This window comes from Coregonus clupeaformis, chromosome 13 (genome assembly GCF_020615455.1).
Source record: "Coregonus clupeaformis isolate EN_2021a chromosome 13, ASM2061545v1, whole genome shotgun sequence".
NCBI classification, from domain to species: Eukaryota; Metazoa; Chordata; class Actinopteri; order Salmoniformes; family Salmonidae; genus Coregonus; species Coregonus clupeaformis.
In genome coordinates this window covers 33,502,428-33,514,927 of record NC_059204.1, presented here as the reverse complement: position 1 = coordinate 33,514,927, position 12,500 = coordinate 33,502,428, and the positions used below count along the sequence as shown (strand labels likewise).

The following is a 12,500-nucleotide window of genomic DNA, read 5'->3' as shown; positions in this document are numbered from 1 at the left end:
ATACACACACATACACACAGACACACACACAGACAAACACACACACACACACACTGTGGCTGTCTCCCTGACTGGCAGCATGTGTTGCTAGGCGCCCCAGGGGGATGCGTGTGTCATGTCCATGCTGCAGCGTGTTGTTATTGGAGACGCACAGAATCATGTTTCACTCCTCCTGAGGGGCAGGTGGGAGGTGTTGGAGCTGTACCTGCGATTGTTCCTGGTCCTCCTCAGAGAGCAGAGACTCAGTCAAGCCCTCTGCACGACCACTACCTACAGAGACTGGAGCAACACTGAACATCAGTCACTATGACGTCTGACTACACCACCAGTCTGACTCTGTTCATTCTCTGACTCACTCGACATCACATCACTCTATCAAAACCTGCCAGAATAGAATAGGATATCTGTCTCTTTTGATTGCTTTATTCAAATGATCATGCCGTTCATTCAGCAATAGGCTTGTAAGGCATTTAGCCGTTTAGAGAGATAGTATCTGTGTGTCTCTGTCGCTGTCTCATAATGGTGATTCTCTGTCAGCGGCAGCCTCCTGTGTGAGTCAATACAGCCAGATGATTTAGTGTGAGGCTGTTTGTAGCCAGCTAGGCCACTAAATACTTTCACACTCAGCTGGATCTAAAGCCATTTAGCTCATTCAAATACCATTTTTTAAAACATGTATACTATGGTTTGAGTTACAGCAAGAGCAATATTAATGGTCATCTACGGAGCAATATTAATGGTCATCTACGGAGCAATATTAATGGTCATCTACGGAGCAATATTAATGGTCATCTACGGAGCAATATTAATGGTCATCTACAGAGCAATATTAATGGCTCTGTCGCAGCCGGCCGCGACCGGGAGACTCATGGGCGGCGCACAATTGGCCCAGCGTCGTCCAGGGTAGGGGAGGGAATGGCCGGCAGGGATGTAGCTCAGTTGATAGAGCATGGCGTTTGCAACGCCAGGGTTGTGGGTTTGATTCCCACGGGGGGCCAGTATAAAAAAAAAATATGTATTCACTAACTGTAAGTCGCTCTGGATAAGAGCGTCTGCTAAATGACTAAAATGTAAATGTAAAATGTAATGGTAATCTACGGAGCAATATTAATGGTCATCTACAGAGCAATATTAATGGTCATCTACGGAGCAATATTAATGGTCATCTACGGAGCAATATTAATGGTCATCTACAGAGCAATATTAATGGTCATCTACGGAGCAATATTAATGGTAATCTACAGAGCAATATTTAATGGTCATCTACGGAACAATATTAATGGTAATCTACGGAGCAATATTAATGGTCATCTACGGAGCAATATTAATGGTCATCTACAGAGCAATATTAATGGTAATCTACAGAGCAATATTAATGGTCATCTACAGAGCAATATTAATGGTCATCTACGGAGCAATATTAATGGTCATCTACAGAGCAATATTAATGGTCATCTACAGAGCAATAGTAATGGTAATCTACAGAGCAATATTAATGGTCATTACAGAGCAATATTAAGGGTCATCTACGGAGCAATATTAATGGTCATCTACAGAGCAATATTAATGGTCATCTACGGAGCAATATTAAGGGTCATCTACAGAGCAATATTAATGGTCATCTACGGAGCAATATTAAGGGTCATCTACAGAGCAATATTAATGGTAATCTACAGAGCAATATTAAGGGTCATCTACGGAGCAATATTAATGGTCATCTACGGAGCAATATTAATGGTCATCTACGGAGCAATAACATGTCCACAGTTGGGTTAATGTGATTATGCAGTATGGCTGTGGTTATTCCATCCACCTTTCCATATCCTCATGGATGGATTATAGTATTTAACCTTTGAGTTTATAGGGGTCATGGGTCATACAGGCCGGGCTAACATAATGTACTGTCACACACACACACACACACACACACGCTGCCCATGTTTACCAAAGAAATGCCGGTAACATCACCTATAGCATGTCAGGGTTGAAATGTGACAAGGCCCTCACAGTTCACTCAAGCCCTAATCAAACACTGTCTGACCCATACCACCTCTGCCTGAGGAACACTGCTTGTCCAAGCATGTTGTGTGTTCATGCTATTTGCAACGGAGGCTATTAGCCCATATACAGTGAGGGAAAAAAGTATTTGATCCCCTGCTGATTTTGTACGTTTGCCCACTGACAAAGAAATGATCAGTATATAATTTTAATGGTAGGTTTATTTGAACAGTGAGAGACAGAATAACAACAAAGAAATCCAGAAAAACGCATGTCAAAAATGTTATTAATTGATTTGCATTTTAATGAGGGAAATAAGTATTTGACCCCTCTGCAAAACATGACTTAGTACTTGGTGGCAAAACCCTTTTTGGCAATCACAGAGGTCAGACGTTTCTTGTAGTTGGCCACCAGGTTTGCACACATCTCAGGAGGGATTTTGTCCCACTCCTCTTTGCAGATCTTCTCCAAGTCATTAAGGTTTCGAGGCTGACGTTTGGCAACACGAACCTTCAGCTCCCTCCACAGATTTTCTATGGGATTAAGGTCTGGAGACTGGCTAGGCCACTCCAGGACCTTAATGTCCTTCTTCTTGAACCACTCCTTTGTTGCCTTGGCTGTGTGTTTTGGGTCATTGTCATGCTGGAATACCCATCCACGACCCATTTTCAATGCCCTGGCTGAGGGAAGGTGAGATCTTGCATGGAGCCCCAGGCCGAGGGAGATTAATCGCACCAACTGTTGTCACCTTCTCACCAAACTGCTTGGCGATGGTCTTGTAGCCCATTCCAGCCTTGTGTAGGTCTACAATCTTGTCCCTGACATCCTTGGAGAGCTCTTTGGTCTTGGCCATGGTGGAGAGTTTGGAATCTGATTGATTGATTGCTTCTGTGGACAGGTGTCTTTTATACAGGTAACAAACTGAAATTAGGAGCACTCCCTTTAAGAGTGTGCTCCTAATCTCAGCTCGTTACCTGTATAAAAGACACCTGGGAGCCAGAAATCTTTCTGATTGAGAGGGGGTCAAATATTTATTTCCCTCATTAAAATGCAAATCAATTTATAACATTTTTGACATGCGTTTTTCTGGATTTATTTGTTGTTATTCTGTCTCTCACTGTTCAAATAAACCTACCATTAAAATTATAGACTGATCATTTCTTTGTCAGTGGGCAAACGTACAAAATCAGCAGGGGATCAAATACTTTTTTCCCTCACTGTAACTCTGTACTGTTGGGCTGAGTGTTTACCATGCTTTTGATTACCGATTACATTGTTGTTGTTCCCGTTTCCTCTATTGTGTATATACAGCCTGATGAAGCACCTGTTCTACTCCTTTCTTCACTAACTCTAGTGACATTAATATCTCATCTCTGTTCTACTCCTTTCTTCACTAACTATATACTAGCGAAGTTAATATCTCACCTCTGTGTCTCTGTGTGTCTGCAGTGTGTGGCTGTGACCTGGCCCGTTCAGGCTTTTTCCAGAAGGGAGGAGAGTACATCTGTACAGAGGACTACCAGCGCCTCTATGGCACCAAGTGTGACAGCTGTGGAGACTTCATCACAGGGGAGGTGGTGTCTGCGCTGGGGCGTACCTACCACCCCAAGTGTTTCGTCTGCAGCATGTGCAGGTAGGTACTGCGGGGGCACATACACACACACCACATGCACGCACACACACACACACACATATCCACTACATTGATCATCACTGGCCAGTTAATGCACATCTCTCAGGGGAAGTGCCGTGTCAAAAGCACACGACTGAGAGGACAACGTTGGGATGTATAATGTTTGATTGAATTATTGACTTGGCCATGGAGGCAACAAGTAGTGAATGATTTGTTTTGTTGGGAGGCAGGCAGGCAGGCATTTAATCAGTGCTGAATTCAATGGATCAAGACCAGAATGCAGGTATAATCAGAGAACAAATAAATTATCATCAGATGAAATGATCAGATGTTTCATCGTATCTTCCAAGACAAGGAAGAGTTCAGTGAGGAGGGAAGTTGACTTAAGATGAGAGAAAAGGACATGCAGCCTCCTGTTTCTACTTGTCATGTTGTCATCTACAGGTAACTGACAAAATAAAGGAAACACTAGAATAATTGAGGGATACAAAGTATATTGAAAGCAGGTGCTTCCACACAGGTGTGGTTCCTGAGTTAATTAAGCAGTTAACATCCCATCATGCTTAGGATCATGTATACAAATGCTAGGCAGGCCATTCGTTTGGCTACATTTTTACATTTTAGCAGACGCTCTTATCCAGAGCGACTTACAGTTAGTGAGTGCATTCATTTTTCATACTGGCCCCCCGTGGGAAACGAACCCACAACCCTGGCGTTGCAAGCGCCATGCTCTACCAACTGAGCTACAGGAGACCCATAGGCTACCATGGCAATGCCCCATTGGATGACAATGCCCCCATCCACAGGGAACAAGGGGTCATTGAAATGTTTTGATGAGCATGAAAACGATGTAAACCATATGTCATGGCCGTCTCAGTCACCAGATCTCAACATTTTACATTTACATTTTAGTCATTTAGCAGACGCTCTTATCCAGAGCGACTTACAGGAGCAATTAGGGTTAAGTGCCTTGCTTAAGGGCACATCGACAGATTTTTCACCTAGTCGGCTCGGGGATTAGAACCAGCGACCTTTCGGTTACTGGCACAACGCTCTTACCCACTAAGCTACCTGCCGCTACCTCAACCCAATTGAACACTAACAGGGAGATTCTGGAGCGGTGCCTGAGACAGTGTTTTCCACCACCATCAACAAAACACCAAATGATGGAATTTCTTGTTGAAGAATGGTGTCACATCCCTCCAATAGGGTTCCAGATGCTTGTCGAATCTATGCCAAGGTGCATTGAAGCTGTTTTGGCTGGTGGTGGCCCAACGCCCTATTAAGAAACTTTATGTTGGCGTTTCCTTTATTTTGGCAGTTACCCATCGGCTCTCAGAGTAATTACATATAAAAAAAAATCCCTCTGATTGTGTGGTTTACTGTCACTGTTTCAGAGTCTTTAGATGATGATTGAATAGTTTCAGGCTGTCAGTGTGGTGGGGCAGCAGAGGTGAGGCTATTTTAAGGGTGCCATGAGAACATTTCCTTCTATACTGGTCTGCTGCTTGAGAACATCATGAGAACAGTTCCTTCTATACTGGTCTGCTGCTTGAGAACATCATGAGAACAGTTCCTTCTATACTGGTCTGCTGGTTGAGAACATCATGAGAACAGTGCCTTCTATACTGGTCTGCTGGTTGAGAACATCATGAGAACAGTTCCTTCTATACTGGTCTGCTGGTTGAGAACATCATGAGAACAGTTCCTTCTATACTGGTCTGCTGGTTGAGAACATCATGAGAACAGTGCCTTCTATACTGGTCTGCTGGTTGAGAACATCATGAGAACAGTTCCTTCTATACTGGTCTGCTGGTTGAGAACATCATGAGAACAGTTCCTTCTATACTGGTCTGCTGGTTGAGAACATCATGAGAACAGTTCCTTCTATACTGGTCTGCTGGTTGAGAACATCATGAGAACAGTTCCTTCTATACTGGTCTGCTGGTTGAGAACATCATGAGAACAGTTCCTTCTATACTGGTCTGCTGGTTGAGAACATCATGAGAACAGTTCCTTATCTTCCTTCTAGCAGGTGGCACCAGGGCTGGGTTGGGTTTAAAGTCTGACCCACAGTAACCTCTCCACCGAGGGCCTTGATAGGCTGATAGCGCTACTACTTACATGGCCATGCTTATGTCCGATTATGCACAGATTTGTATGTTAATTAATGTATTTTCCACTGTTTGCAATTTGTAGTACACTGTATTATAATATTATTACATGCTGACCCGACACACTGGATGGACTTATGACTCTTATGAGATGTAATTTGGGCAGATGCTTGACAGTGATCTGCAAAGTGATAGGGAATATACCACCATCAGTTGTCTGGCAAAGCAGTAAATTATATTGAATGCTGGTACTGAGTCGTCCATGTTAAAGGGCCATAAATCTTTACCGCAGATGGTCCTGCCATCGCTGCCTGTCCTGCTAGAGATGCTGACTCATAGCTTTTGGTGGTGGGAGCGGAGCAGGCACTCTGCTCCAGCAGTCACTAGTCAGCACACTAGATAGTTTGTGTGTATGTATTGATTTGTAGGCTACGTGTGCCTTTATAAAAAAATGTAGTTCTGTCCTTGAGCTGTTCTTGTCTATTAATGTTCTGTATTTTGTCATGTTTCATGTTTTGTGTGGACCCCAGGAAGAGTAGCTGCTGCTTTTGCAACAGCTAATGGGGATCCTAATAAAATACCAAATACCAAATGTAGGCTACCAAGAATAGTGTAGGATCTATTGGTTCATCCACCACAGATCACCCCCACTTCTCCCAAACCTCAATATGCAGAGCTATGCTGTGTTTTTGACAGAAGAACGTTTAACAGTACTATCTATTGTTCATAGCACACTGCCTCCTCTTTAGCATGTTTGAAACAGGTTCTGGGTCCATATCCCAAATGGGCCTATGGGCCCTGGTCACAATTAGTGCACTATGTAGGAAAATAGGGTGCAATTTGGGACGTAGATGATATGTTGGTTTCAATATTCAGCGTGAAGATCACCTCTGCTGGCCCAGTTAAGCTGCTGTGGCCAAGCAGATCTCCCCCTGCCTGCCTGCCTGCCTGCTCTGTAGCTGGATACAGTATCAGTCCACAGGCCCATCATGTATGTGAGCCTCCCTCCTCCCTGTTATCGGATATTACCGCTGAAGCCCACAGGGCCACCCTGTCAGCACACACACACACACCACCCCAAAGAGTTGTGTGTGTGTGTGTGTGTGTGTGTGTGTGTGTGTGTGTGTGTGTGTGTGTGTGTGTGTGTGTGTGTGTGTGCATAATGCGGAGGTTGTGATTAGCATTTTGAATGCTAGCCCTGAATACTCTCTTTGCTTTGGTATATCCATGTCTTTTCTCTTTTTTCAGTTGTCTTCGCGCATATCTTTGCAGGTCATCGAAGATCATATTGCATATGTAGTTGTGTCACTGTGTACATCTACATAAGTCTTCCATTTTGGTTGCTAAGGTTCGGACAGCCCTCAATTTGGAAGAATTCCTCTCAACGTACAGTGAGGGAAAAAAAGTATTTGATCCCCTGCTGATTTTGTACATTTGCCCACTGACAAAGACATGATCAGTCTATCATTTTAATGGTAGGTTTATTTGAACAGTGAGAGACAGAATAACAACAATCAAATCCAGAAAAACGCATGTCAAAAATGTCATGAATTGATTTGCATTTTAATGAGGGAAATAAGTATTTGACCCCTCTGCAAAACATGACTTAGTACTTGGTGGCAAAACCCTTGTTGGCAATCACAGAGGTCAGACGTTTCTTGTAGTTGGCCACCAGGTTTGCACACATCTCAGGAGGGATTTTTGTCCCACTCCTCTTTGCAGATCTTCTCCAAGTCATTAAGGTTTCGAGGCTGACGTTTGGCAACTCGAACCTTCAGCTCCCTCCACAGATATTCTATGGGATTAAGGTTTGGAGACTGGCTAGGCCACTCCAGGACCTTAATGTGCTTCTTCTTGAGCCACTCCTTTGTTGCCTTGGCCGTGTGTTTTGGGTCATTGTCATGCTGGAATACCCATCCACGACCCATTTTCAATGCCCTGGCTGAGGGAAGGAGGTTCTCACCCAAGATTTGACGGTACATGGCCCCGTCCATCTTCCCTTTGATGCGTTGTAGTTGTCCTGTCCCCTTAGCAGAAAAACACCCCCAAAGCATAATGTTTCCACCTCCATGTTTGACAGTGGGGATGGTGTTCTTGGGGTCATAGGCAGCATTCCTCCTCCTCCAAACACGCGGAGTTGAGTTGATGCCAAAGAGCTCCATTTTGGTCTCATCTGACCACAACACTTTCACCCAGTTCTCCTCTGAATCATTCAGATGTTCATTGGAAAACTTCAGACAGGCCTGTATATGTGCTTTCTTGAGCAGGGGGACCTTGTGGGCGCTGCAGGATTTCAGTCCTTCACGGCGTAGTGTGTTACCAATTGTTTTCTTGGTGACTATGGTCCCAGCTGCCTTGAGATCATTGACAAGATCCTCCCGTGTAGTTCTGGGCTGATTCCTCACCATTCTCATGATCATTGCAACTCCACGAGGTGAGATCTTGCATGGAGCCCCAGGCCGAGGGAGATTGACAGTTATTTTGTGTTTCTTCCATTTGCGAATAATCGTACCAACTGTTGTCACCTTCTCACCAAGCTGCTTGGCGATGGTCTTGTAGCCCATTCCAGCCTTGTGTAGGTCTACAATCTTGTCCCTGACATCCTTGGAGAGCTCTTTGGTCTTGGCCATGGTGGAAAGTTTGGAATCTGATTGATTGATTGCTTCTGTGGACAGGTGTCTTTTATACAGGTAACAAGCTGAGATTAGGAGCACTCCCTTTAAGAGTGTGCTCCTAATCTCAGCTCGTTACCTGTATAAAAGACACCTGGGAGCCAGACATTTTTCTGATTGAGAGGGGGTCAAATACTTATTTCCCTCATTAAATGCAAATCAATTTATAACATTTTTGACATGCGTTTTTCTGGATTTTGTTGTTGTTATTCGGTCTCTCACTCTTCAAATAAACCTACCATTAAAATTATAGACTGATCATTTCTTTGTCAGTGGGCAAATGTACAAAATCAGCAGGGGATCAAATACTTTTTTCCCTCACTGTATTCACGGTGACAGTGAAAGATGTGCAAATGGTGCCCTCAGATGTTTATTTCTTTCTTCATTTGGCATTTTAAATATTACACAGACAAACAGGTAGAGGGTAAAACACCCCAATACTCCCAATTAAACATCACATCGAATTATAGTAATATAATCACATGGAAAACAAACAAATAGTTATAGATTTTAGCAGACACTCTCATCCAGAGCAGTTTACAGTAGTGAGTGCATACATTTTCATACTTTCTTTCCATTCTGGTCCCCCATGGGAATTGAACCCACAACCCTGGCATTGTAAGCACCATGGTCTACCAACTGAGCCACACAGGATCATATACAAATTATACAAATTATCTTCTACAAAGATAAAATAAGAAAGGTTGCCATATATGATAAAACGTAATTGCAGATCCTGTGTGTGTGTGTGTGTGTGTGTGTGTGTGTGTGTGTGTGTGTGTGTGTGTGTGTGTGTGTGTGTGTGTGTGTGTGTGTGTGTGTGTGTGTGTGTGTGTGTGTGTGTGTGTGTGTGTGTGGGTGTGTGTGTGGGTGTGTGTGTGTGTGGACGTGTTGAACTATTCTTGTGGGGACCCGAAGTCCCCACAAGAATAGTAAACAAACAAACATTTGACCAATTGGGGACATTTTGTTAGTCCCCACGAGGTTAAATGCTATTTCTAAGGGGTTTAGGGTTAAGGTTAGAGTTAGGGTTACATTAAGGGTTAGGGTTAGGAGCTAGGGTTAGGTTTAGGGTTAGGTTTAGGGTTAGGGTTAGGGTTAGGTTTAGGTTTAGGTTTAGGGTTAAGGTTAGAGTTAAGGTTAAGGTTAGGGTTATGGTAAGGGTAAGAGTATGGGTTAGGGTTAGGTTTAGGGTTAGGGGTTAGGGAAAATAGGATTTTGAATGGGACTGAACTGTCTGTCCCCACAAGGTTAGCTGTACAAGACTGTGTGTGTGTGTGTGTGTGTGTGTGTGTAGCAACGCACATGCCCCGCCCACCTGAGGATCTGTCTTTTTCAGCCATCTATTTCCTGTGTTTGAGGGGTGCAACATCCACTTGTCACTTAAATCTCTCTGGATTGATTGCTTTCATTTTACTCCTGTGACGCTTTCATACTCTTGCTTGTCCCTGTCGATAATGTTATGACCGAGGAAATGTTTGTGATGACCTGTAATGGCTGAAATGGGCTCAATGGAGTACATTGTCTTTCCATTCAATTAATCAATCAATCAAATGTATTTATAGAGCCCATTTTACGTCAGCAGATGTCACAAAGAGCTTATACAGAAACCCAGCCTAAAACCCCAAAGAGCAAGCAATGCAGATGTAGAATCATGGTGGCTATGAAAAACTCTCTAGAAAGGCAGGAACCTAGGAAGAAACCTAGAGAGGAACCAGGCTCTGAGGGGTGGCCAGTCCTCTTCTGGCTGTGCTGGGTGGAGATTATAACAGTACATGGCCATTAAGGCCAGATCGTTCTTCAAGATGTTCAAACGTTCATACTGTAAATGACCAGCAGGGTAAAATAATAATCACAGTGGTTATAGAGGGTGCAACAGGTCAGCACCTCAGGAGTAAATGTCAGTTGGCTTTTCATAGCCGAGCATTCAGAGGTCGAGACAGTAGGTGCGGTAGAGAGAGAGAGAGGGAGAGAGAGAGGGTCGAAACAGCAGGTCTGGATCAATGTAGCACGTCAGGTGAACAGGTCAGGGTTCCATAGCCGCAGGCAAAACATTAGAAACTGGATCAGCAGCACGACCAGATGGACTGGGGACGGGGACAGCCAGGAGTCGTCAGGCCAGGTACTCCTGAGGCATGGTCCTAGGGCTCAGGTCCCGTTTATGTAAATATATTCATTTGTGCAAATACACCCAGCATATTTATGCAAATGAGGCACATCTAATTATAATTTAAGACAAGAAATATATATATATATATACCTGATACAATAACAAAAAATATATATATGATGCATTCTAAGAAAGAAAGTTACATTTTACAATAAATTGAATAATCCCTGAACTCCATTCATTATTTGTCTGTGGCAGTAAAATATTTTATGTGCTATAATTCAGTCAAGATCTGATGCATTATAAAAAAGTCTGGAGTATCTTCATTCATTATCCAACAGGTGAATTTATTAGAATTGTTTTTATAACCTTTTAACAATTTAAATGACCGTTGCTAGTGTGTGTGTGTCTGCATGGAGAGTTACACTCTAATCAGTATTAATGTAATTAGAATAGAGGCCTGGCCTCTGATGCTGTGTCACTCTCCTCATGTGCTACTAAGGAGAGTCACATTGCCTTCCTTGACCAAATCACATCAATGAATCATTAGTCTCAGACTGGGGCAGTTAGCTAGCGATACATTAGAGAATGCTTCCAGAATGGCTGTATAGAACAGTACTGCTGTGCCAAAGTCCTCTCTTCTCTGACTCCATAGTTAGATTCCACTGTCACTGGTTAAGTTTGTGACATGTTTAAATATGGCGCCCCCTGTAAATTACATAAGCCTACTGCAGGATTTTCGGAGGAATTTATTTTGGGCATTTTTACCACGTTGATAAATTATGCAAAATTACAAAACACAAAATGTGCAGTTGTTTAAAATAATGTTAGCTAGCATTACACGCAATATACCCACAGTAGCATTGTGTCTACTGAGTGAGGCTCAGGGTTGAGCAGAATACATGTCTGATGTCTTCCTTTGGCTTGTCTTGTTTTCCAGAAAGCCTTTCCCTATCGGAGACAGGGTTACCTTCTGTGGGAAGAAGTGTGTCTGTCAGCAGTGCTCCCATTCACTAGTCAGCAACGCGCCGGTCAAGATCCACGGACCCAGCCGTAAGTTTCTAGATCTGAGTATCACATGCTCCTTCTCTGTTTACCATCAATAGTCACGTTTGAGTAATGCACTCACATTACTCGAACGTCTCGACATCTCAACATCAAAAAGCCCTGTAGCAGATAGCTAACGCTGATGTTGGGACCTTGACAAACTTAACAGTGAGTGAGTGATGACCATGAAAACATACCAGACTGATGGCTATAGCTATGTTCAACACGTATATTATTCTTCTGGCTTTATCTAGCTCTATTTGGGATATTTTACCTTGCCTCGCTGGCTTGCTAGCTTCCTAGGTAATCAATCCTCTGATGACATCTGCGATGTTGTAGATGATAACCATCTGAATATGTGTTTGTTAACTTGCATGAGCTGCATTTGAAGTTGGATGTGATCATATCCACGGCTAGGTAAACAAATCTTTTTGTATAATTCTGTACTGCGCGCAACATGACATGGCCGGGAAATGGATCTATACCACAGGACCTCAGCTAAAGTCACATCACAATCCTCATACAGCACAGTGATGATCCCGTAGGACAAGGCTTCAGCACTCCACAGTTCTCAGATCAGTAGGACTCTCCATCACTTAACTCCCTCTCCTCTGCTATAACTCCCTCTCCTCTGCTATAACTCCCTCTCCTCTGCCTTAACTCCCTCTCCTCTGCCTTAACTCCCTCTCCTCTGCTATAACTCCCTCTCCTCTGCCTTAACTCCCTCTCCTCTGCTATAACTCCCTCTCCTCTGCTATAACTCCCTCTCCTCTGCCTTAACTCCCTCTCCTCTGCCTTAACTCCCTCTCCTCTGCTATAACTCCCTCTCCTCTGCTAGAACTCCCTCTCCTCTGCCTTAACTCCCTCTCCTCTGCCTTAACTCTCTCTCCTCTGCTATAACTCCCTCTCCTCTGCTATAACTCCCT

General features: G+C 43.6%; 1 protein-coding gene across 1 annotated transcript in view; it reads left to right on the top strand.

Moving 5' to 3' along the window:
* The window catches only part of LOC121579176 (actin-binding LIM protein 3-like), a 143,899-nt gene that overhangs the window by 72,358 nt on the left and 59,041 nt on the right, over nucleotides 1-12,500 (top strand). The window contains exons 3-4 of the mRNA XM_041893531.2: nucleotides 3,448-3,631; nucleotides 11,468-11,580. Of these exons, the coding sequence (XP_041749465.1) occupies nucleotides 3,448-3,631; nucleotides 11,468-11,580 (297 nt within the window). The remainder of the gene's footprint in view (nucleotides 1-3,447; nucleotides 3,632-11,467; nucleotides 11,581-12,500) is intronic.